The following is a 26,945-nucleotide window of genomic DNA, read 5'->3' as shown; positions in this document are numbered from 1 at the left end:
TCCCCTTCCACAGCAGAAGTGGGAAGGAGCTGCGGGGCAGGGCTGAGGCAGAAAGGAGCAGCCACACGGCCCCATCTGGTTAAAAGCACTTGTTTATTGGTTACAATATCAACTCATGGCAACATCTTTCACTGAGCCACTGTACAAATACAAAGAAAAGATCCATCGTGGGAAAAAAAAGAAACGCTATAAACAGAGTTCATAGCAAGTGATTTTTTTCACAGGGAAGTCTTTTTACAACAGCACTGTTAAAGAACAAATGGCACAAGTCCCTGGTTTTTTAATAGCTTAAATAAAAGCTTTAAGACTGTTTCTGTATACATACACGATCCAAAGGCAGTGCAGAATCACTTCATAACTGGTAACATGACCGAAGTTACCCAAAGTAGTCAGCAACGAGTGACAGAAGGAACCGAGCTGGTGAGGGGCGCCGCGAACGGAAGGCAAACTAAAACCGAGCGTGGTAACGAGCAGTTGGGTTTGGGCTCCTTTGGATGTAATATGTACTACAAGTGTTCAGATGCTTTTATTTTTTTTCTTCTTAAAAAAAAAAAAAGAGAAAAACACAAATAGAGCACCATTGTGTAAGTAAAACAAAGGCTTGAAATACCTAAGACTATTCCACCGAAGTCCATATTAGTTAAAACCTAAACATACTGTGTGGTATAAGAATGTCAGGCACATGTAATCTGTTATCAGTTATATCAATTAGTAACACTGTTCACACATTTACCATAACAACACTGCATTAACATTCTGCATGTATTTTACATAACCAGCACTTGGATAAAAAGGCTTCTGGTGCCTCTGAAGTGTAGGAAGTAGTTGACCAGCATGCATGCCAGAGTACTGTATACAAAGTGCACCATCGACCCATGCTTAATTACTTTTACAGGAAATGCTATCTCAAAAATCAGTCATTCTGCTACACGACCATTTATACCAACTATTTGAATTAGCCAATACTTATTCTCACCAACATCTTAAAGCACAGCACTAAACCTAGTGGAGGTGACGGTGTCCTCGAGGAGGAAAGACTAAGCACGCTTGGAATGTTTTCACAATGGTTTCATTCTACCTCAAAGTAACGCCAACTGCATTGTGGGACAAAAATGAAGAGTTAACTATTTCCAACCCATGCACAGCAGTACACACCAGGACCAGCTGTCACATCCACCCAGCTTCGCCAAGTCCAGGTCAGGCCCTCTCAGGCTGGGAGGCCCCTGAGGATCTGCCTCAGCACAGCTCTGCCACATGCTGCCCCGTGTCTGCAGCTTCACGCGGCAGAGTGCTGATGGTTGGAAGAAGGTCTGGAGACAGAGAACAGCCAACACTGCAGTGCCGTGTGAGTACACATCACGATGCCATTGTGCAGTGGTTCCCAGAATCTCGACATCCCCACCAATAAACAGATGTCTGAATCTACACCAGAACGAGCCCAGGGTGTTTGCCTCAGAATCCTCTACTGCAAAGTGAAATCAACACTGGAAAATGCTGCCAAAAGAAAGAACTGTACCGGAATGAAATAAATCCTGCTATGCAAAGCAGAGTTCCACTTTCCCACCTATAACCAACAGGATTTCAGTAGAGGGGCTGGGAATGAGTTACTTCGCCACCTCTGGTTTTGGCACAGCACTCTCTGTAATGGCACAAGGTATGTGAAACTCAGAGAACGGTGTGGTTTGGCAACAAGCTTTTACAGTTTAACATGCACCCACTGGGGCTGCACAATCTGCACACTGGGTTTTGCTGCCACGGAGCAGTTTGAATTTGCACAAGCTGCATTCCTGAGCCTACACTAACCACAGGCACAGGGGCACGGATCCTTCTCTGAGATGCAGTGCTGGGAATTGCATCTTTTAAGTAAAACCTACAAAGGCCAATTTCCTTTAACTTCCCCATATTAGAGGGAGTTTGAGCATTTCACCACTGAACCACATCCAACTCTACAAGTGAGCTCACCCCTGACGGCCATGAAGAAGAAAACCAACTTGTGCAAGTTCATTGTTTGGCCTCTTGTAATAGCAACAATGCATTACATCGAGCCTGCAGGTTTCTAAGTCTTAGATCATACACAGGACAGTAATTAAACAGCAAACGTCACCTCGGCAGGATCTATCACCAGCTTCCTACAAGTTCCCAAGAAGCATCAGGTACTGTTTCCACAGCTGTGCTGAGGCCTCTTCACATTCTCCCAACACAAAAAGGAGCCACCGTGGGCCCTGCAGCACAGGAACCAAACAGCAGAAGCAGATACTGTAATGATGCTTTGGGAAACCTCACGGGCAAGTAGCTATTTCTAGCAGCTGAATCCACCAGTTGCTCATCAGCCAGTGACAGTGGAGGTGTGCACAGTAATCCCTGTACGAGAGCCATTACCACGCTTACAGTCTTCCCAAACTTTTAAGAAAAGTTATATACATTTGTAAAATGGTTCCTGTAGTTTCACAAGTAGAAACTAGCTTGTGTGAACACCACAATGCGAAAATGGCACCTGCCTTCGCAGCGGTGTTGGCTAGGAAACTGGTTCAAAACACACTTCCATGGGAAAAAAAAACCTTTTAGAAAAAGAATATTTTCTTAAAATTCCATAGTAACAAATTTTCAGAACAATTCACTCAAGGCAGCTGTGAGTTAAAGAAAAATAATGCACCGCTAAAAATTGAACCAAACCCACGAGATCTCAACTTGTTCATTTAAAAGAGTAACAAGTACTCCCTAATAGTTCTGTTAACGCACACACATCAAAAAGCAAATGCTGAGGAATTCCTGTGACACACAACACCGTGTGATTTTGGTCCTGCACCACAATCTGCTGTTAGTAAATGTACACTTCTGCAGCACCAGATGTGCTGCTTTCATTTTTCTTTTTTTTTAAGTGAATTTACTGTGATTGGTACATGATTGGCACCTTTGCCATTCAGGCATGGCAAGTTTACAGGCACAGTTTGGAAGTTCTGAAATTTAGGACTACAAATATCATAAACTTGACAAAGATTCACCTCTGTTTTGGCATATTACAGAATCCTGGGCACTTGGATTTGCTGCCTGACCCAGCCACACCCAGACTCCCATAGCTTCAGCTGAGGGCAGATGAACGTTATCTTCCAACCTAGTAATTTAAAGTTCACATGTATTTAAGACAAGTCACTTTGGAAAAGCCCATAGATGGATTCCCCTTCCCTCAAATGCCACAGGCTTTGAAGATTCCCAAGGGAACATCCATTGCAGGCACGAGCACGCTGCCAGGCACCAAGAAGTTAAGCAGTCTTCCTGGGTAGTTTCAAATGGGCATCAGTCGCTTGATTTTCCTCTCCCTGCACTCAACCATACTCAATCAGAACCTGTCATTTTTAAGCAGCTGACACCAAAACCCGAATAAATCAGGAAAAGGAGATGGCTATTTACAGTGTGAGAACTGCAGAACAATTAGCATCTAATGAGCCACTATGGCACAGACCCGTAACCACGGGAGAACAAGCAAGTCACTAACGTTATAGCACAAAGTTTTAAAGGGCCACACAAGTAAGTAAGGTTATTTGGTTCACTGTAAGTTACACAATTCCTTTCATAATTCACACCGCACATAACTGACAACAAGCACTTTTGGTTGTGGTATGCTTTGGCAAACCCCCAGTTTGGAGGGGAATTATAGGTGATTAACTGCACATTTAAATCTTTAAGCAAAGTTCTCTTGAGTTTGTTTGCTGGGGTGACTGAGCAGGCTTTGCAAACACACTGCTTTCTGCACACCGAGTACCACAGCAAATCACTTCATGTTGGAGCCTGTGACAGGCCAAAGTGCCTCATTTAGAGCTGAACTGTCAAAAAGAAAAGCACTCAGCCACTTAAGAGCAGTGCAGGTCACTTGGTTTCCATACCCAAGGGCTGTGCAGAACAGCAGATGCGGAAAGCCGCAGTAAGGAGGCTAATACTTCTGGAACTGGACCTTTTTTTTTTTCCCCTCTGTTGTTGCAAGTCTGCCTGGCATTAACTCCTTGGTGTTTGGAGGCTGTCACTGCCAATGGATGAACCAGGAACCACTGGCTTAAGGAAGAACCCCCACGATTAAAAATAGGCAAGCAGGTCAAGAAGTGAGTGAGTAAGGCAGTAGGTATTAACTGGGAGTCTCCAGGGCCTCTAAATAAAAAAAAAATTCAAATGCCTTCCATTATAAAAACACATACATACCATTGGCTTCACTTTATCTACAGTAAATTCACAAGAACATTTAAAACAGTGAATATAGTTCATCCACTACAAAACTCAGAAGTGACACCTCAGGTTAAAGCAAAGCTATAAATGTAGTTCCTTAAAAAATGCAAACGTTTCTTTACATACAGACAAATGTTACATGGTTGGCTGCTATAATGTCTATATTCTGTTATGTACAAAAAAAAAAAAAAAAGTACAGGATTAGCAGACTGAGCACAAGCAAAAACCCTTCAAAGACAATCTAACCAAACCATCAAAAACAAAAGGACTGGCTCTTAGTTTGTCGGTCACCATGATTATGAGTGCTGGCCCCTTTTAAAAAGTCAGTGATTTCTTCCCCCCTCCCCTGTTTCTTCACTTGATTTTTTTTCTAGTTTACAGAAAGCCTTTTTTGTGTAATAATCAGTGAATAGAAAATCTTCACCTGCAAATACAAGGTAGAAATGTTATTTCACAGCTATAGGCTGCAGCATTGATCTCTCCAGGTCTCAAGTGGAGAATGTATGTGTTTGGCTCCCAGTTAATTCCAGATTCTGAGAAAACTGTCCCAAGACCCTGTAGCTACAGCCATGCCATCATCAGTAACACCTAAACAGCTGACACGGTTGTCATGGCCAGCAAGGACACCTGGAAAAGAACAACTGAACGTTAATATTTACAGGATGCATCAAGGACTTCAGCTGCTCCTCTGCCCCCCCCAGGCTAAGTCTTCCAACAGGGTGATAAGTACTTAACAAGAGGTCTAAGCATCCTCCCTTTTCTTTACCCTTAGGAACTCGATATCACAACAGCCATATCACAAAACAGAGCTGTGAGGTTATTAACAATAACACAAACACACTTCTGCCTCCATCTTTTTCATTTTCCATTTTTTTTTGTTTAAGCTATTGTGCCAAGTGAGAAAGCCCACCTCCCCCCTCTCCAAACAGCAGGCAAGTAAGGTCCTCAAATCAAAAAGTCTATGGTAAACTACTTCTATCCGTGCTCAACTTTCCTGTCACCAGAAGCATTACTGCTTGTGATAGGTACCAGAGTTGATGCAAAAGCATCATTTTGTATTGCCTAGTTCCACACATTTCAGCAAAATAAACCTTCCACACGTGTAATGCAACGTTGGTGGATGTTCCTTAACCCTTAGAGCAGCACCGAGATAGAAGATGGCCAATGCACTGTAACAACTTCAAGATGCAACCAAATGCAATAAAATGACAAGACATCACTCCAAGGGGAAACAGTGCTGACAGGAAGCAAGCAGAGTTCGTTATGTCAGCAACAGCACTGACAATAAACTGGCCCTGCATTTTGCATAGATCTTCAATATCCACCTCCTGCTCACGAAATGACTGCAGCCCACTGCAGTTACGTACACTTACCTGCTCTCTCTCCTTTCAGAGTATCCCACACATTGCAGTTGAAGTCATCGTAACCTGCTAGCAAAAGGCGACCGCTTTTTGAGAAGGCTACAGAAGTGATTCCACAGATGATATTGTCATGGGAATACATCATTAATTCCTGATCTGCACGCAGGTCAAAGAGTCGGCAAGTGGCATCGTCAGATCCAGTGGCAAATGCATGTCCATTGGGGAAAAACTGCAAGTTTTAATTCAGAGACAGGAGTTAGTTTGACATCAGAAGAACACATTTCTCACACGTTATTCCAAAAACGTCATAATGTGATATTGTCAGGGTGACCAAAGGCAGAATGATGCATTAAACAACAAAAAGACATGTTAGCAAACGGTGCAGTATGCAATTAAACACTTCTAGAATAGCACTGGGAACACCTGAATGACTGCACCCCTCCTCAGACAAGTTCCTGCACACAGTTTAACAGGCGTCAAAAGGGATATAACTCACTCCCATAAAACGAAACAAAATGTAGCTGTGTTCTGGCTGTGGGGCAGGAAGACCTATGTGAAGTGTACACTATGTTCCCTCTGAAGATGGTCAGCCAGGTTGGCTCCGCCGAGACAGAAGACTGCAAACAAGCAATTCAATTGCCAAAATCTACTCCAAATCAAAGTCAGTCTTACAACAGCCACGCTGATTGAAGTTGGAACGAAAAGAGCTCAACACATCTCAGGATTCAGGTCTAAGTATAGGAACTGCATTTTTCTACAGGTCATGCTTTTGGTATTTTCTCAGCCTCAATAATTTTGCATGTTTATCAAAAACAGATGCAGCTTAGATTTCATTCCCTATTTATCAGAGCTTGCATCTTGCAGATCAGAACATAGCGTTATTATGACAGAGAAGAAATATAATCCAGTTTATAAATATTACAAAATTATTCCAAGGATGAACGTTCAACGTAAGCACTGATGTTAACTTGGCCTGCCAGCACATTTCCAGCTCCTTCCAACACGAAGTGCCACACATGCTTTTATTTAACAAAAAGGTGTAAGATGAGGATGCTTGACTATTCTGCTCCCTCTCAGCGCATCGTATTTATCTACGATTTCAGTTTTAACACTCTGTCATACTGCTAAAAGTTCCCATCCTCTGTTCTTTGCTTCTTAAAAAAAGATAAGCTCTCAGCAGCTGAACGAGGACATAGCTGAAACTATTCCAAAAACACTTCAGTGCGTCATAGACAACGGTAATATTTCAGATATAAACTAAATCACAGGTTATTAGACAATCTTCATTATACTAAGTTTAACAGACTCCGCCCTAAGTCACAGATCTTAAATCAAGGTAAACCAACAGATTGTGACCTAAATTCATGCACCTATTGCTGTCACTCTCCCACAGAAATACGAATTCCCACACAGAAATACGAATGCTCACTTACACAAACGGCGTTGATATCTGACACGTGCCCTGTGAAGGACTGCCTGCACATTCCATCTCGAATATCCCACAGCTTTGAGGAGGCATCACAGGCACCCGAAACAAAAGTCCTCATATCTGGACTTAGAGACAGACTCATTACATCACCAGTATGCCCAGTGAACGTGGTGGTCTGCTGACCTGTTTCAATATCCCACAGAGCGCTGCAGAGAAAGTGACAGCGTTAACACAGTGCCGTTGGTTACTTAAACCTAAAGTTTTATTTCAAATTGGGGCACAGGGAAAATATATATATGGTGAGAGAGAGAGAGAAAAAACTTACCAAGTGGTGTCTCCTGAGCTAGTGACAATTTGGTTGTCATCTAAAAAGCGACAACAGGACAAATATCCTAAAAAGAAACAGTTGAGAAAATTTCAGATGTGAGAGTTTAAACTAAAGGTTATAATCCAAGAGAAGTTACTAAAGTTCTCTCGCAGCTAGTTTGTAAGCCAACAAAACTATTTCACAGTTCACAATACACCTCAAAGTCAGAGTGCTTCATTTGATGCAGTGAAACACAAAAACCAGAAAACTGAAGCTGACGTGAGGACGTGGCTGACCTGTGTGCCCTGGCAACTCTCGGCTCACTCTCACGTTGCCCTCTCTGGTTTTTAAGTTGTATATGGAGCAGATGTTGTCCAATCCACCACAGGCCACGTAGTTGCCAGACGGTGCGTACGCACAAGTCATCACCCAGGAGGATCTCAGAGGAATGGCATGCATCTTCAGAAAGACAGAGCTCATCAGTGCTACATCACACCTTTGCTCTCGTGTTTTACTGCAGTCATTCATAACAATTCTTGGATTACAGCAGATTAAACACAGTGAACAGACTGTGCATCACAAATTTTGCTATCTCCTTTTAGAACACATTGCAACCTATGTTCATATACGTATCAGGATGAAAAATGCCACTATGTCTCCTGAGCATATATACAGAACTTCTGTACAACAGTATTTAATAGTAAAGCTATTCTAAACTTAAACATCTCCAACATTTGTTTGTTCTGCTGAGATTTCTTTGTATAGTTCTTCCGTTTCTGAATACAGGTGACAGAATGGGATGGCTGCACCCATGGAAATTGGAGTTTACACCAACAAACAACCATCCCACACTCTGCCTAAGCTTCTTCTCCACCCAACCCCACGTGAACTCACAACTGAAGCATTAAAATTCTGTTGCATATTTCTACAATTTAAAGTCAGATCAGCTAAAGAAACGTCATCACAGAGGCAGCTGAAAGCAGCTAAAAGCTACTGCACTAGCAGACTAGAGGAAAGACATTATGTATCACCAAGGACTATTACTTTCAAAACACAGCCTACAGTGTATCTCCACTAAACAGCTAGACCTGAAGGTTAAAAAGAAGCATCACTCTATCCCCTTCACTTCATTTTTGACTTCCAAACACACAAAGTATGCATGAATTATTGATACGGATTATAAATACCTTATTTGTTGTATAACTATCCCAGATAATTAGTTTTCCATCCTGTGAAGCACTGACTAGTAGTCTGAATACAAGCAGAGAGTAAAATAAGTTAATATAAAACAAAAAAAAACTCAAAATAGACATATATCGCACATGATTACCAAGTGACTCAGAAAGACTTTCACTACTGCCATTTTTTTTTAAATTAAGTGCAACATGTGTTGGAAAATCTGCAAAGAACTGTATGTTACAGCACAGAACTAATCTCTGTGTCCAAAAGGGCTCACGATTAACAATGGACAAAAATGACCTAAAATACATTTCATCGTCTCTACTGCTGCTTTTGTTTGATTTTTGTTTTGTTTTTAATCTACAGTTATACAAAAAGAAACACAAAAATCTTAGGGGGAAAGAAACCCACACAAGGCAGAACAGAACACAAAGGTCTATGAACATGTGTCTGTCCGCAGAGTGACACAAGTCCCTCCTAGAAGCATTACAGCTTTTCTTTGCTATACACATAAAGATCTTTTTTCAGTGAAATAAAGTTTGCTCTTAAAAAGTCTTAAAACTGTCATCACAGAAGTTACATCGTTACCCAAGATCTCAGAAAATATGATGTCCATCATTGAAGGAAATACACCTCACCACAAAAACCCTTCTGCTTAAATAGAGCCCAAGAACTTTGTTAAAACTGAAAGAAGAGAAAAGCAAAATGGTTGTGGTAGTAGAAAGTACCTCTCCTTTCACTCAGTGCTTCTCTCTTACTACTACACAGTCCTCACTGGGTTTACAAAAACAAACTACAGCTAGGCAATGAAAATCCTAGTCATGGTCCATGAAGGTCACTTGAAAGCACCAAGACCATATCACGTCTCACAAAACTGGATGTTGAGAACCTTATTTCTAAGCCTCAAGTTGCAGGCTGAAAGACCAATGGTACAAACCTTGAGTCAGATCCCCAGTGCATAGCATAAATTTTGGCTAGGTGACCTCTAAGTGTGCGCCTTGTTCGCATTTGAATTCGACCCACTGAGTCCAGACTTGTCGTGATCTAAAAATAAATACAACAAACCCTTGAGATACTGAGAACTATTTTTAATATACATGATAACTAAACATTCAAACTTTGATTTAAAAACAAAAAGCTATCTCAGCACACAGCACAACAGAGAAAAAGTGTATCAGTGTAAAAACCATGCAACGCTGGGGAAGAAGAAGTTTTACTGAAGAATAACATCATAATTACTATAACTGGAGTTTTAAAAAGCTTCTGAAGGCATCACTATATAATTCTGAGACTACTTCAGATTATCAAATCTGAAAGTTCCCTTTTAAAACCAAGGGAAGAAAATCCTCTAATATTTACTGCACTGTTACTTTTTCAAGCATGGCAAAAATCTAAATGCCAAGTTTTTGTTGTTCCCAAACACAGCTAAAAGACATTTACCCAAATCCTTCTAAATAGAGTAAAGTACAACTGACACACTCTGTTGATAGGGTAAGTTGGAATCAGGACATACTATGATGGTGGATCTTTTTTCTTTTTGGTTGGTTGGGACTTTTTGGTGTGGTTGTTTGTTTGGTTAGGCATGAAGGTAAAAAAAAAAATTGTCTAACTGCTTCATTTCATTCACCCACAATTCCAAAGTAATTACATCAGCACATAGTACATTTCCAAATGCTTGTTTTGCTATTCTTTCAGCTACTAAACAGGAGTATGCTACAGCCATAAACTGCAGCATTTAAATATGAAGGAACAACCTATGCACAGGATCAGGAACATACCTGAGCAAGAGTTGTGTCACTACATGCTTTCCTTGCATCCTGAAACAAAAGAACAAAACAATTTGAATCCAAAACGCAACACTGAGCATCAAGGTGAGGAACAGCAGAGGAAGTGGGACTTAAGGAGAGTTACAAAATACTGCTTACCCTTGGACGGTCTCAAGGAAATACCCTCACCTCCACTGCCAACTCCTTTAATGGGGTCTGGGAAGGGGTGGACCCACCCATTTTGGTCACTCAGGTACATTGCACGCACTGGAGCTCCACTGAGCTGGCAGTGTCTTCCCACCAGGTGCTCAGGCCATCACTCAGCATTTCCACTACACGAGCCTTCCCAGTTCCCTGTAATTTCTACAAATAAAGCTCAATTTCTGCAACTACTGAGGCAGGCATCCAACACAGGTGGATGGCATTTTGGAACTGAATTAAAACACCCAGACTAGGATCTTAAAATCCTTTAAGATCTTGCTCAAGAGTTGTTTGATATACAACTTGAACCGTTTTCAGGGTGTGTTTACTCTGACCACCCTTTATTATAGCCTTCCTCCCAGAATGCAAGCTTCAGAGTGGATTAAGTCATCTCAACTTATTTTTAAAATGTTTGAGCTGTAGAAATATTTATAAAATGTTGACGTCTGGAATCAGGAGGGGTTTAAAATACCAGAGCAGCAAATCCCCCAGCACACAGGACTTACTTCATCCCCAGAAAGAAATACACTGGACTTTAAACAAGTTTAATTGTTCAGTTTAGCTGAAACACTTGAAAGTGTTCAGCATAAAATGATTTCTGAATGTGATCTTAACTGAAAAAAGCAACTTTTCTTAAAGGGAGATATTAGCAACATCTGTCTCATACTTGCCATACGACTGGCCAAGTTGCAGGCAAAGATTTGCCTGGTAATAGATATGATCCTTATACATCACTCCTTTAAAAGGAGGAACTTCATCATGAAAATAAGCAATTAGCAATTCTTACTCTGATCTGATTTCGCAGCTGCTCCGCCTCCTGCCGTAACTGTTCCAGCTCACTCATCTTGCTTCAGTTTCTATTTCACACTCCACTGGCAAAGAAAAACTGCCAATAAGAAGGAGAAATAAGTTTCAGTATCACTATACATCCATATTCGTTTTACTTTTAAGGAAGCTCCAAATAGGTACTCCTTCAGTACACTGTCCTAATAATCCTGGCAAAACCAAATTATTTCTACTTCTTAATTATAATGAAAAATACAGTTAAATGAAATGTATCTTGGATATAAAACAAACAAACAAAAGCATAGTACTTTATAAAATGTAAACGAATGTGTTCATAGCATTGCTCTTCTCATCCACCCTCCAACCTCCAAGAATGTCAGTCCTCACCCAAAGATGGCAACAGAGAGCAGAGACTGAAGTGGTTACTAAAAAACCTTTAAGCTCAACAGTGCTGCAATCGAGCATCCTCACACACGATGCACAAAGCAGTTTTCATTTCATTTTTAAAGGTGAAAACCTTCCTATAACTTTTCCCATATTTGCTTGGCCAAGTCACAATGCTGACCTCATTTAAAAAGCTCGACACGGTGAGCAGGGATTATAAGGAGACATCTATAAAACATCTTCACATTGGTACAGCACACAGCAACCCAGAGCAGTTCTCATCTGAACTAGGATACAAAGCCACGGTTCAAAAAAGCAGCAAGGTCACACGCAAGAACACTTTCAGGGTAGTTTTTTGATATATTAAAACAAACAGATTTTGTATTAACATTTTTCAGCCTGTGTTACAGTTTCCTCAAATCAGTCCTCCTTCTTACCCCCACTGCAGTATGCAACCAAGTGACACAGGAGTCTGGTCACATGTACAGACTTCAATCATCTCCTCCAGCAAAACGTTTTCCTTCCAGGTAACTTAGCGATACAACCACCACCCTTAACAGGTAAGTGTTTGAGAGCTACAACACTTCCTGCTACAGTAAAATAGAAGTATCTCTTTGTTAATCTATTTATTTCTTTTGTTTTTCACCTGAATCTCCTTGCTTTCCACAGAGAGCACTGTGAAATCCTTTCAGAGTAAATCCATAACCATACACAAACTGCATCACCTCCAAATCCAACCTACAGTACGAGTAGCGTGGTGACTTCAGTCTAACCAACCTTTTCAGCTATCCCTAAGCCAACTATGAAGCCCATACCCTTCCCTTCCTAAAGCCCATGCTCTGCTCAACTACACAACACTATAATCTGTAAGTGAATATTCTCAGAGACTACTTTATTTACCATCAATGTCCTCTTTCAGAAGCCAGAGTATTTTAAGGTTGCTTAGTACACAGCCAGTGTAAGATAGATGGAATCCATACACATCTCCAATTTCAGAACTCAATTTTTACGACCTGTAATCGCTTTAGCATGCTTGCTGATCAAATGCCTCTATCGTTTTTAAAGTTCACTTTTAATTTAATACAGTTGATAGGAATACTGTACCTCTATGAAATACAGTACCACTGTCAGTTCCAACAGCATCACATTTTCCTTTTTAAAAATGCTTTCCCATTTTTGCTCTAGAACCCACAAAGAAGTACCACAGTCAAAACAATGGCCACAAGTAGGTGACGTCAGGGCATCTTTCTATCAGCAGTAACACTGTGAGTGTAGGAGAAAACTGGTGCTCACAGACCACTAGCAATCACTGCACTTCAGCCATGAAGTCAGTGTTAATGACTTTATAATGTCATTAGTATCAGCACTGTTCCTCACTAATGCCACTTCTGTGTGACACTGCAGCAGCAGCTGAGCAGCTTAAACAGTGTTACAGCCGTACACAGCAGTACATGGGTATAACCCAACTTCAGAAACCCTCCCACTCACCTGTCTCTGGAATCAATCCCTAAGCCAATTAAAGGACAATGCCTTTTCCTACCTTTCCTTTAACAAGCAAACAACAAAGAAAAAACCAATCCTTTTAATTGAGAAGCCCTAGAAATATCAGTATATCCTGAAACACACAAGGCCATTGGTGCTACTGCTCAGCAGGGATGCTGCAGTGTTTTGAAGTCAATCTATACCTCACCATATACAACAGCCTCCAAGTCAGCATTGCTATGAAAGCCAGATTAAGCTCAGCCAAACCAGTTAAACGTTCTTCCGCAGCTTGCAGCAGCTGAACATCAAACTCTGAGATACTCTTAAGCTATAAGTAAGCACAGGGGGACTGCAGAGAACAAACTTGGTGCTGAGCTTAACCATGAGTGAAGTGCATCCGGAGCTCCTTGCTGGGCTGGCTGCCTGCAGATCACACCGGCATCAGCACACATGCTCCAATGGTCATCCACCGAAGCATTCAGCAGAACTGTGAGAAAGACACTTCCACTTGGGATTTTTTTTTAAATGCTATTTTGAGATGCCTGCAGGAAACTGGGGAAATGGAGTGGGCGAGGAGGAAGCTCTCACGGATCCTTTCCCAGATGTGCACTAACTCAGCAGCACTGCTTCCGAGCTGCTGGCAAACCACCACGTGAACACATGGCTGGTGCCAAAAATGGCACAGCAAAGCAGGAATTTGTGCACAGGTATGGATGCTTCTGGTTCTATGGTGACATGGTAGAAGTGAGAAAAAAAGCAGCAGCCATAGTTAAGACATAGGTGCAGCACAGTGTGCAGACCATTAACCAAATCAGATGAAGCCAGAGGTTTCTTTTCCAGTGCAATTCCCAACGTGCACGCACTGTGCTATGAACAGTATCTGCTGCAGCGAAGCAGCCTGGTGGGGATAAGGAACAGGAAGTGGAGGAACTTCTTAATAATGCTGCTAGGCAAGGGTTGTACCACTGCAGCACATCCAAGCAGTCAGGAAACGGGGTCAAGGACACCACACGCTTCCCATCAGTGCCGGCCGTAACGGGAGCGAGCAGCGAGGAGCTGCCATCACACAGCCTCGTGGTGGCACAGTTCTGCCCCCCCAACAGCCCTGGCCCTGCAGGCTCTGCTATGCTCTCTGTGGGTTTCCTCGGAGAATATGGAGCAGTGAATTCAGCGATATCAAAATAAATCGCCACCTCTTGAGGCAAAATAATTAACTAGGATTACACAGCACATCCTGTGTCACGAAAGTCACCAGCGAGCCTGAGTGCTCCAGAGACAATAATCCCTCATCCTGTTCCTGACTCAGCAGCCCTGTCATTCGCTAATGAATTAGCTCTTCACTCCATTGGCAGGTAGAGGCACATCAGTCCAAGTTCTCATCTTGAAAGTACTTTCTCTGTAGCACGTTGACTCAAAGGCCATCTTTTTCCTCCTTCTGAACACACCCAAGGACATGGGGTACCGGGACTGCACGTGGCCAGGAGCTGCCTGGAGCAGCAGGTGAGCACAGCCCGAGCAGGGCCAGGGGAGCAATGTGTGCCAGAGGGATCCCTGCACTCCCAGACAGAACAGTGCTGACTCAGGGGCAGAGCACAAGGCAGCTCTGGAAGTGGCTGACACTTGGCAGGTTGCTGAGCAGTTGGGTACAAAGCGATAGGAACCTTCGGTGCTGCAAAGGAGAGCTATTTCTGTCCAGAGAAGATTACAGTATACAAACAAGGATTGTAAGTAATTTGGTTTCTTTAAAAAACATCTTCATTTAGCTTGCTCCTATGTAAAATCGCCACACAGACAGGGAAAAAAAAAAAAAAAAAAAAGCAGAGGAGTGTAAATACACTCCTCCCCACAACAAAGCACTGCTATTTTTGTATCAGATATAACTCGACTAAGGAGACTCAAAAAAAGAACAGTCTGACTGCCTGCAGCCTAAAAAGCTACCAACTAAAGGATCATTCAAGGAAAAAAAGCACCAAAAAAGCAGTCCTTCAAAACTGAAGTGCTCAGCTATACATATCAGTTCTCCATTTTTCAACACATATGCTGAAGATCACATGTGCAATAAATACACAGCAGTGGAAAGCAAGGCAGGAGGCTTCACACAGCTTCCATGCGATCATCACTGCTACTGATCACACAGGTGGCTAAACATATGGAATGCTAACTATAACACTTTGCTAAATATAGGAAAATGGCACCAAGAAATACTGCATCTCTCTCTCAAGTGAGCTATACTGGTAACACACAAATCCAGGCTTCACTGAACTTCCACACGCTGCAGGTAGCTGCCTGCTGCCCATCGCTGCTGACAGCCTATGCACAGCGTGCTGCACAGCAGTGGCAGACAGCAGGATTCTCTCCAAAGCTGAGCTCTGGTAGCATAGGCAGAGCAATAGTTTGTATATCTGGGATGTGCCAAAGAAGCATTCCATAGAATATTTCCTCATCCAGCGACAATATTTGAGAACTAGGCAGCTCAGCTCATTTGTGTCTCCTTGAAGCCATGAATGGAGAAGACCACGTGTGCTTTCCACCTACCTGATACTCAATTTTCCAAGGAGTTTTTGAATCAATACACTAAATACACCTAAATCCAAGCAGGCACAATTTGAAGTAACATCACATAAGATGTGCAATCTCGTTCATGATTTAGTTAGTGTACCTTTCTCTTCCTGTTTCTCTCTTCCAAACCTCCCCAGTGCACCTCCTGCCCTTGTGTAGCTTTTGAAAGGTACCACTTTAAGCTGGCTGGGGAGAAACACCACAGACTTTTCAGAAAGGAGCAGAATAATGATTAATTTTTAAAAAAATCATTAGCATTTAAAAAATAAGATTAGAAATCATAACTGAATTGTTCTGTAAGATTTTTTGTTTTGTACCACGAGCAAGCAGCTGCACGGGTTTCAGAGCACACACATTTAACCCCGGGCTCTCCAGCATTTCACAGGGCCTGGTTTCCCCAAGAACAAAACAGGAAACGAGCCTGGGTGTGACCTTGTTCTCTGAGGTCACCACTATTGTTGCACTTCTGCACATTTTGGAAGTGTTTTAAAGCGATACGTCTCCATTATAGCTTTGGTACAAAAACAGGAAATAATCAACCAACGCCTCTCAGAGGAATGGCACTAGCAGAACTTAGTTAAAGACCCGTTTCTCTAACAGATAACACTGAATTTTAAGGAAATGATGAATATACATGCTCAATGTTTCATGTACAGCTGGAAGGCAACGTGACAAAAGAGACCTGCAAGCAAACAAGCACTCAGTGGGACATGATAACTGCCTCTACTCTCAGTGTGCCAACTGCAGCACAAGCAGGGCCAGGCCAGTGCTGCTGCTTCCCGTCCTCCACTGGAACACCCTGCACTCCTATCCACCATAAAGAATATAAGGATCCGCTACTGCGCCCATACAGATTGCTTGGGGTTTTAATACAGCTTTGCTGCTGGATGTAAATCAATGCCATTTTGGCAGCACGGCCAACACCGTGCGTGCACAGCTGCACGTGAGAAGGCGAACGCGTGCGGTGGTGGGTTCTAGCAGCTCGCTGCATTCGCCTCCACCTCCGATCGCTGGTTTGATTACAGTCTCCATGGAAGGCAAACAGACTGACAAATACTGAGGTTGTTAACAGCAGTCACAAAACAGGCAAAGGAAGTTACAGGTTAGGCAGTACTGTGAAATAAAAAGTTACCAGTGACTGCAGGCTTGTAGTCGTACTCGCACGATAGGTTGAACGTTTATTAGATCAGTGTCGTAAGCCCAGAGGCATGAGTTTATTCCTAAGATCCATCTTAAAGTGTAAGCCAAGTACATCTGTAAAACATACCAAAACCCCTTGCTCATCTTTGCCAACTCACACTAGATTCTAGAAAAACAAGGAATTCAGCGTTAGAAACACAGGGAGAAGGAATTATTCAATGTCACGAACACTTCACAGTCCAAAAGAGTTTAAGCGGTGGCAAAGAAGGACCTTAGTGAAGTTTTCCAACTTGTAAGCCCTAGTAACAAGACAGGGATGGTTCCAGTACAACCTTCTCCTTGAAAAGACAAGTGGGCACACACAGACCAGCGAGCCAAGATATTACTTTGGCTGCCTCTTCACTCAGCTAACCCCAGCAGCTAATCTACCAACTTGCCCAGTACACTTCTCACAGCAAAGAGAGAAGGACAACCCAAAGCCATTTTGAAGTGGCTTGTGTTAAAGTCCACCTCTACAAGCCTGATTTGAGATTTGTGTAAGGGGCTAGTGCAATGACACTGGCTGAAGTGGCACAGTGCCTTTCAGTTTGTAGAGCCAAGCAGTGAGATGCACATAAGGTCTGCTCTGGCTCCTACAGGCACAAAGCGCTACTTCAGCAGCCTCCTGTTTTCTAAGAGTGTGCAGACTGCACAGTACACATAACAGCCACTAAGTACACAGAAAATGTTAGGCTTAAAGCTGGTGAGGATAGACATTTAGAGAAACTAATAGTGTCTGCAGGGAAAGAGCCTTGATCCACGCAGATGACTGTATGCTTGACTGAAATAATTTCTGGCTGATAGATCTCAAGAGTAGAGTGTTCTCACACACTCCAGGAGCAGAAAACCCAGCAGTACCAACTACAAATACACATTGCTTCCTTTCAGATGTATCCATCAGCCTGGAAAAAAAAAAAAAAACAACTGCATTTGATCTATACATAGTCTTCTGCACCCTTCCCTCCTCCTCACCATTCAGCCCTACACACACGCTCCCTTGGTACCAAAGCTACAGCGAGGCATTATGCAGCTCACACAATTATGCAGCTGTAACATTCAGCATACAGCTGTACTCCTTCATAAGGAAACAAGGGAATATAAGCATTTGTTTTTTATACTGATTACCCAAATATCGGATAAAGCATTTGCCCTCACATCTAATTTTAAATTCCCTTATGGTTCAAAATACGTTTCTGGGCAATTATTCACAATTATAAGCTTAAAAAAAAAAAAGAAAAAAAAAGAAGTTTATATATATTTATATAAGAAACGCTTATTGTCATGGGCCTTAAAATCTATCAAAAGACTCAGCTTTACAGAGCACCACTGAATGACTTTAAATACCATACTGGAAAATGACAATTCTGTTCAAGCACCAGTTTTCCCCCTTACTAATGCATGAAGGGATTAATAGCACAGAGATTGTGTAGCTACTTCAGACACCACTTGTGACGAGATGCAGTTTCAGATATTTATCCTGTTGGGAACTGCTTTTGATGTTCCTCATGCAGTATTGCCTCTTTTCAAACTAACTACACTGAACACTTCAGGAAGATGCTCTGCTAAAGCTGTACGTATCACTGCTGCAGGACTATCTTCACCATCACCGGGTTCTCAAAGTAACGTCTGTCTTTCTAGAAAGGGTATTTTTAACATACTGATTGTATCTAGCAGAAAGCTTTTAGACAAGATAAAAACACATCTAGATAAAGCTGGCATTATGTTAACAGGAAGTTGTAAATTGAGCTTGCAACTCATTCTGCTTCATGCTGTTATGATGCCTTAAAATCCAAATGTATTTTTAGAGATCATATCCCAAAACACAAGGAAAAAAGAACAGATATATTTAGGTAACATTAGCATATAGAGCTAAGTTGCCAAAAGTTAAAAACAACCTAACAGGGTGTTGGAAAGAAAGCAGTCCCAGATGAAGTTTTCAAAAGAGGATGGAAGCAAAAAAAAAAGGAAGGAAGTACAAGCTCCCACCAGAAACAATCATTGCAAATGTGACACACTTTTACAGTTGTTCTTTAAATTACAAGAGAGAAAGAGAGAATTTTTCTATGAAGGCATGACATTCATTAGACTATAAATAGCAGGATTCCTCTGTGGACACACAGCCCACAGCTACAGACAAGATGCATTTGCCAAGCACGCAGCCACTGCAGAGCCCACAGACCCACAGTGCTGGAGGTTATCTGCCCACCCCACCAGAACTTCTACTCTCATCAATGATCCCAGCATATCTCAAAGCAAGCTAGGTCAACAACAACTCGGCCGAGTACATTGTCTCCAGCCCTCACCAAGAAGCAGCCATCATTCCTCTAGATTTTTTTTCTAGATTTTGGGACACACACACTATTGCTTTTGAGTCTTCTTCAGCATCTGTGGCTGAAAGATCAGTAGAAATAGCTCAATGTTCTTAAATTCCCAGCTCCAGAAGATGAGTGCAAAGCAAAACGTTATCTGAATCAATGAAAAAGCAAATGCTAATAACACCAGTGCACCCCCCAAACAACTGAACTGTTTGCTGAGGACCTCAGCACTTTGCCCATCCTTTTGATGGAGTCACTGGGAAAGTCTGCAAACCAGGGTTACAATGATACTGCGGAGACTGCGAGCAGCAAATTGTTCAAGCTTCTGAATTAACACCACTGGCAGAAGTCAGTTTTCTTTCATCTCTTTTTAAAGTACATTTTACTTCTGATGCCTATCAGCATTCGTAACAAAACAATAGATGATGGGAAAAAAGGTTCAAAATGACTTGCAGTCCCCAGCTACCTGACCTACCCAAGTTAGTCCTTCTTAGCAACATCTGGGGAGCAGCACTGAAGAGCTGACACAGTTACAGTCATTTAGAGTGCTTTTACTGGGACTTGTACCGTACTAAAAATAATCCAGCTCCCTCTTTTAGGCTGCTTCTTAGATGAAAGAGTTTCCCCTTCTCTGTTGCGTACCTTGGAGATTGAGCTTGTGTTTGTAGTGCCCAAAACAGTAGCTTTACTTCCTGACCACCTCATTCTGCATGATTTAGATTGTTCTTTTTTTGCTTGTTGTTGTTGTTTTTCTTTTTTTTAGGCTCTTTGTATCTAAGCTACTGAAAGAATCTAAAAAGAGCAACTGCAAAGAAGGTTCTTGCCCTCTAACAGTCACTCACGAGAAGTACTTAAATGCACTTAATCCCCTATAAAAATGCAGTAGCACTTCCATGTGAACGCCAATCTTCTCACCCAACACTGCTAGGGGCACCCATCTCCCCCTCCTATCTCTGTAGTGGAAGTAAAATAGTATTGACAACACAGTGTCTTGACAATGAGTTCAACCTACTGAACTCGCCTGAGCTGCCCTGAGCGAAGAGGAATTGTCTTGGGCTGCATGTAAAATATAATATTGGTTTTCATACATTATATATGCTTCTTTTATTTGAGCGCACACACACAAAAAAAGAGGGCAACATAAACCCAGCAGATTGGACACATGGTCTATACCACACAGACCTAACATCTTTCTGCACTCGGTCCTGCTATTTTTCAAAATGTACATAATGCTGAGAGAGCTACAAAGCTTATGGGCTTTCTTACTTCCTTTCCTTCCCACCACCCAAATGCACATGTAAAGGAAGGGACTCCAATTTACACTTCAATACAGAAGATAAATACATTTGTTTAAGCCTATTTTGTATTTTTTTTCCATTTTCTTTTTTTGGGGAAGGGGATAACAGACACTTTTTTGAATAACCCTGCACCATAGAGCTGAAAGTTTAGCATTCACACATTGTATTGCACTGTCAAAATCATTAAGTCAAATCACCCAGAGCGATCAAAGTCACTAGATGCACATTACAGCTCTAAATTTAGTGTGCTAAATGAGAGTTTGACATGTGTAGCACCTCTGTGCAATCTGAGTATTTATTTCAGCTCACTAACAACTCACCTCAATCGAAATCAAGAATCTGAAGGAAAAAGCCTTCCTTTTCTAAAACTGGCTAACATCAACAACCACATCAGTCACGACAAACAGCCACCAGAAAGAGACTTGTATCAAATATGATTTATTTCAGTTATATCAACTTTAAATACTAAACATGTTTTAACAGTATTATATGTTTTGAATAAGCATCTTCAGTTTTAATGCAAGACTAGATGCGGACAAATCCATCAAAAACTGCATTTCAATTTTGACCCAAAACAAAAATGACAAATCATTTATACTAGAAGTAATCAGTTCAGTAGAAAAGAAAAATAGAGGGCAGCAGAAAACCAGTTCAAAGGTTTGAGTCCTGCTGGGTCAGCCATCAGGTTACCCTCAACCTGCTGAAGTGTTCTGCTCAAGCTTAAAAGCAGTACCCATGGGGCAGGGGAGCACAGCTCTCACTTCTGGGCATCACGACATCCCAATGCCAAGAGGCCACCTGAAGTCTGGCCACAGCTCTCACAGCATTCACAAAATGAGTTTTTTGAGTTTCAAAATGAATATCCCAGAACAAACTGCCTCAGGGTACAACCTCCAATGTGCACATGGCAATTCCAGCTCTTCAGGGCAGTAATGCACCAAATGCAACCTCACTGACAGAACCCTCATGCACAGAGCAGTGAGCTGAGGCGCTGAGTGTTTGAGCTACTTGCACTAGAAAACAAACCCAGTGTGCCCAGCAGTCCCTAGGGCTGGTAGTGACGATGAAGTTAGCTGGTCTTCCCAAGGATGCTGAGCCATTCACAAAGAGCAGCTCCAAGAACTTCAACCTCACATGAGAAACACATTCGATACTAGGATTGATGATGCTGTTTCCCTCCACATGTAAAGATGAAAATCATACAAATATCATCTAAATCTTACCGTTACTCAGCTCTTTTGACAGTGTTTCTAAACAGCAGCATTCAGCATGACTCAAAGACTTGGCTTATGTTGAAGGTCCATATGATTAGTATTTGTCTGAGATCCGACATAATGAGGAGAGGAAAACTACAGCTTCAGGAAACTGGCAAACCTATTCTACCTTCAAATTAACAAATTTGTTACTGTCAGGTACCTCCCTCTCTCCTTCCCAGATGAAGCCCTTTCATGTGGTGACAGACTGCAAGACTTAAGAGTAACTGAATCAGAACTGGATTTACTGTATCTCAGCATTTGGCACACTTTGGGAAGCTGAGACATTTTAAAGGAAATGAAACCGCCTTCACTGACATAACTATGGCCAACTATATGTACTTAATTAACCCCTCAGGTCAGTTTTCATTCATCTTCATAGTATCCCCACACTAAATGCAGCCATCAGAACATCAGGCATCATAGGTGATATCCAAATTGAGATCCATTCAAAACACTTTGAAGTTCACCTCTTGATCTTTCATTTCAGGCTCTCTTCAAACATGGAACATCTCAATGTTTGCACTCTGCTGAGCTTAAACAGTGCAATGCGAAACAGTAGAGATTTTAATTTATTTATTTTATTTTAAAAGCTGCAGCTTTGTATAGCAGTGGCTCTTGTTATCCAGAAAGTTCTATGAAGCTCCTTCAGATAACCAAACCACAACCTTAAGAGAACAGCATACATTCATGCTTTTCATGACTGCTTTAGCTCCGTTCAGTATCTTTCACATAAATTCCATTACAAAACACTGGATTACAAAACACAGAAGTTTCATACGAGAACACAATAACAAATATAACTTCATGCTTCAGAGGATGAAATGACATCTCTGCATCCAATCAAAGAGGAGAAAAATTTAGGTTAGCAACATTGCTCATACTTTGAAAAAGGCAAGTTCAGGGCACTCAGAAATCGCATTGATCTGTGGATTTAAGTTTTCTGACAGCATTAAATATAATAAATGATCATACCATTATCATTGTCCATGAGCATTTACGTACCACAAGTGAGAGCTGCATGACAAGGCCCAGGGATTTTGAATTTCTTACTGGTCTGATGAGATTTTCTAAAGCAATTCCTGAGATTAGAAACAATACATCAAACAAACCTGTCTTCAGCAACACAGCCTTAATTTATGACTGTGACAGAGAAGACAGTAACTGAGAAAGATTTACAGCACACTACATTGGGGTTTTTTTTTCTGCTTTTGTTTTTATTTCTTATTTTACCCTCAAAGTCTTATATCCATAAATTCTGTGGCATTTTAAAGGTCACCTGATGTTCTAGGAAAGAACTATGCACTCTGCATTCAAAAATGTTTAGCAAGTTTTTCCTCATGTTGTCTGTAAATCCCAGGCTTTTCTTTAAAAAATGCATGAAAAATAAAATATGGGGACAAATTAAACACTAGATATATGAGTACTCAGCTAAGGAAAATTAAGATACAATCGAAACTTTCATTATCCCACATAAATATAACAGATTACACAGCCAACCGTCTTCTACATAAGATTTATATGACCCGAGCAGTCAATTGAGAGCAACTTCCCAAACACCTGGGGAAGGGTTTAACAAGAGAGCATCTACTATTCTCTGCATCACTTTGATGACGTCAATTCACAGAGATGTCTTTTTTTGTATAATGTAACATTAAAGTTTTTTTATATGTAAGATCTCCCTCTTCTTCACCCTCTTCCTTCAAGACAAAATCAGCCTGTCCTGTGGGAATGCAAGTTAAATTCATCACAGCTATCATACACAAAAATCACAAGCACTGCATAAAAAAAAGCTGAAGATTTCCATCTCATTAGGAGACTTCTAGAATTTTAAGTGCTTTCCACATTTGGTTGCTTGGTTTTTGATTTGTTGTTACTGTTGTTATTAACATTACTTCAGAGTTCCCCCAGTGTTAACTAACAGTTCCACATGCTGTACCTGCCAAGCGATTATCGGGTTAGTGACCATCTCCTACATCACTCCCACTATTTCTACCAACAGTCAGAGCACACAGTTAAGTTTCCACTGCACACTCACACCCCCAGATATCCCCACCACATCCCCCAACAGCCACTTAACCCCCTGCAAGAGCTACCGATACTCCTAGGTCCCCATCTACATCAGAGAAGGGCAGGGCATTCTGGCAGGCACCCCAAACTCTGCTGTGGTAACACTGCAGGTGAGGAAAAGAAGCCCTGGGCACCAGCCCAACCCCACAGTGACAGCTGCATAGCAAGATCCCAGCTACCAGCATGCTGCTTCTCTGTGCCACACGATTGCTCCCATCTAGAATCTCAGTAGAACTCCAGTTTCTCAATAAGGGGCCTGGACTGGAACACAGAACTACAACAGAATACAAAAACAGAACTATCTGACCCAGCTCTCACTTCTCCCAACTGTTCTCTGGTGTTATTTTAGTGCTGGTTACCTGCCTTTTCTCTACAGATCACTCTGCCAACCTCTTCCCTCCCTTTTCTAGTACTTGGAGAGCAGCTGCTGCTCTATTAGTTCAGAAATTTATTGCACATAAGTAGATCAAGCATTTTTTTCCTCAACTCCGACTCAGCTTTGCTATTATACAGATGATCACCTCAGTGCTAAGTGCAGACAAAAGAGCAGACACTGCAAAAAGAAGTAGATAAAAAATCTGAACGCAGAAACCAACGCTGTGCCTCGGAAGCGTGTCACCACAGCACCTCATGACGGTGCATTTTTCCTACAGACGGAGCACCTCCACAGACAGCGCCTGCACGCCCAACTCAGCCCCGTTATCCCACTTGGATTTTACAGAGCACTCCAACGAGCGCCGGTAGGAAAAACAAAAAACAACACAAAACCCAAACAAGTGCCAGACAGCAGGAGAAAAGGAACGCAAATAAAGCAGGGAGAGAACTCTGCCCGCACTCCCCAGCAGATAAGCAGCCCGGAGCTGCCTGTTGCGGCTGCGGCGCTCCCGCAGCGCAGCTCAGCCCGGGACGGCTTCCGGGCAGCAGGAACCGCTCCGCCGCCCCCACGCCGTCCCCGGTGCGCCCCGAATCGAAGCGGGCGGCTTTAGGAACGCGGTGCCCGACGCGGATTTTCGTCCCCACTCCCCACCCGAGCCCCGCTCCACAGAGGGGCCCCGCCCCGCCCTGCCCTGGGGTGTGACGGAGCTGCAGGGGCCGGGGCTCGGCGCCCACCCCCGGCCCCCCGCCCGGTACCGGTACCTGTACCTGTACCTGCTGCGCGCGGGTCGCGGCGCTGCCGGCCGAGCTGGGGCCGCACTGGCGGCTACGCCCGCCTCAGCTCGGTCTCCCCGTCCCTCCCGGCTGCGCTCTCCCCTCCGATCGCCGCCTCCTCCCCCCCGGCGCTGCGGCGCGGTGGTGCCGCCCATGCTCCCGCCGCCCCGCCCCGCCCCGCCAAAGGGATGGAGCCGCCCGGCATGGGCGGGGCGCGGCGGCCGAGGGCAGCTCCCGGGGCGGCCGAGGGGCTTCCCCAGGCCCTGCCTCGAGGGGGCCCTCCCCACACGAACGGAGCCGAGCCTACCCCGGGCGACGGCGCTCGAGGCGGGGAGCGCTCCGCCGCGCGTCCTCCAGCGCTGCGAGGGCTCTCCTCGGGGCTCTCCTCTGGCCGCCCTCGCAGACCCCGATGGACGCGCGGCTTCGCCCCACCGGCCGCGCTCCGTCCGCCCGCCCCTGGGGCTCGTCCGCCCGCCGCCTCGGCCCGGGTGCGGGCGGGCAGTACCTGGTGTCCGTGCGGCGGTCCGCGCGGGTGTCACCGAGCCGCCGCCTCCATGGCGCTCGGTCGCGGCGGGAGGAGCTCCTCCTCCTCCCGCATGGACCCAGGCAACGTGACGGGCCGTTGCCATGGCGGCGCCGCGCTGACGTCAGAGCGCTTAAAGAGACAGCGCCCCCCACCCCCCGGGGGCGGCCTCGCGGGGCGGGGGCCCTCAGGCGGTGCCCGCGGCGGCGCCTCCGAGCGGCGCTCCCTATGGCCGCGCCGCAGCGCTTTGTTCTGCGAGGAGTGCCGGGAGTGGCTGCTCCGGGCTGCGGATGTGGAGTAGCGTGTCACAGAGCGCAGAACAGCCCGCGCTTTGGGGCAGTCCGGCTCCGCACTGCACCACCCGAGCGCTGCGTCGAGGAGCGGTGTCCAAGGGCTCCGTGCCTACCGCCCTCTGGCAGAGAGCCAGGCCCTAACAAGGGCGGCCGTGATGCGTACGGACGGATATTCACATCCCGTATCCCTCGCAGACCCGTGGCCTTCCGTGGTGAATCCACGACACGGATTCATCGCGGCAGAACAGCTGCTCCCCAGTGCCTGCAGCCTGCCAGGCCCCCGCCGCAGCCCACGCGTTGTGCCGCAGCACTCCGGGCCCTGCTGTGCCCCTGGGACGCCTCCGTGGGTGCCCTCCCCTCAACCTGCCCTGGCTCTTGAAATTGTTGTGCACATCCCTGAACTGACTCAAACGTGTTGTCTCAGCTTTGCCTTCGATGCGAGATCCGTGTCCCGCTTCCCTCCACTGCCAATACATCCGCGCTCCGTTCACCGAAGGACAGATGTCTCTCAGCGATACGTTTACTTTGCATTTAATGTGATCGCGTGGGAAAAAAAAGCGACACGAAGTGGGTTTTACTTTGTTGTACTTTAGCCGAAGAAGAAAAATAATTTTTTTCAGAATCACTGTAATGCTGTAAAAGTCGTTTATCTTTTCATAAGAGGAACATATGGGCACCAAGACAGTTCTCCTTAAACTAAGCTTGTTCCCTTACATTTTTCTTAATTCAATCTTTGTCTTTCTGAGCAGCGATTGCTGACAAGATATGGTCCCCAGATGAACATACCGTTTCTCATCTTCTCTTTTGGAGCAGCTCTGGAAAATCACAGGCAGTAAACAAAGCCCCAGAAATGTTCAGATGATATTTAGGTAGCTGCATATTATGAAATTACCAGTCTTTGCCCTTCCAGTGGAGCAAATTAAAACATTTTATAAAAATTACATAATTTATCCTCATGACTCATTTGGGAGATAGGGAAGTTTCTTAGCAGATGGGAAAATGAAGCACGCAGGACATGGCTCTCAGCAGGGGAACTCCGTCTCACAGGAGTGGCATTGCTGCAGCTGTGACAGTCCAGGGCTCACAGCAGAGCATTTTGCAGGAAGGAATCTCCTTTCTCAGACAAATAAAAGGAATTAGCTCTTTCTGTCGAACTTCCCACCCATTGTGCACTCTGTTTAGTCATTCTTTACAGA

The 26,945-nt window shown here is 43.7% G+C and overlaps 1 protein-coding gene across 1 annotated transcript; it reads right to left on the bottom strand.

Moving 5' to 3' along the window:
• Positions 1 to 2,340: 2,340 nt before the first annotated feature.
• On the bottom strand, positions 2,341 to 25,521 carry GNB4 (G protein subunit beta 4). Its single transcript, XM_065748369.1, has 10 exons — positions 25,439 to 25,521; positions 11,246 to 11,344; positions 10,270 to 10,308; positions 9,429 to 9,535; positions 8,500 to 8,563; positions 7,609 to 7,771; positions 7,331 to 7,397; positions 7,010 to 7,211; positions 5,589 to 5,805; positions 2,341 to 4,842 (listed from the first exon to the last, which is right to left on the bottom strand). The coding sequence occupies exons 2-10, from the start codon at positions 11,300 to 11,302 to the stop codon at positions 4,736 to 4,738; spliced, it is 1,023 nt and encodes a 340-aa protein (XP_065604441.1). The 5' UTR covers positions 11,303 to 11,344; positions 25,439 to 25,521; the 3' UTR covers positions 2,341 to 4,735.
• Positions 25,522 to 26,945: the final 1,424 nt, after the last annotated feature.

The sequence above is a fragment of the Cyrtonyx montezumae genome, unplaced genomic scaffold (genome assembly GCF_038088225.1).
Source record: "Cyrtonyx montezumae isolate F1298 unplaced genomic scaffold, pur_monq_1.0 scaffold_5, whole genome shotgun sequence".
Lineage (NCBI taxonomy): Eukaryota > Metazoa > Chordata > Aves > Galliformes > Odontophoridae > Cyrtonyx > Cyrtonyx montezumae.
Note: the sequence above shows the minus strand (reverse complement) of the source record. Positions and strands in the feature narration are given on the sequence as shown.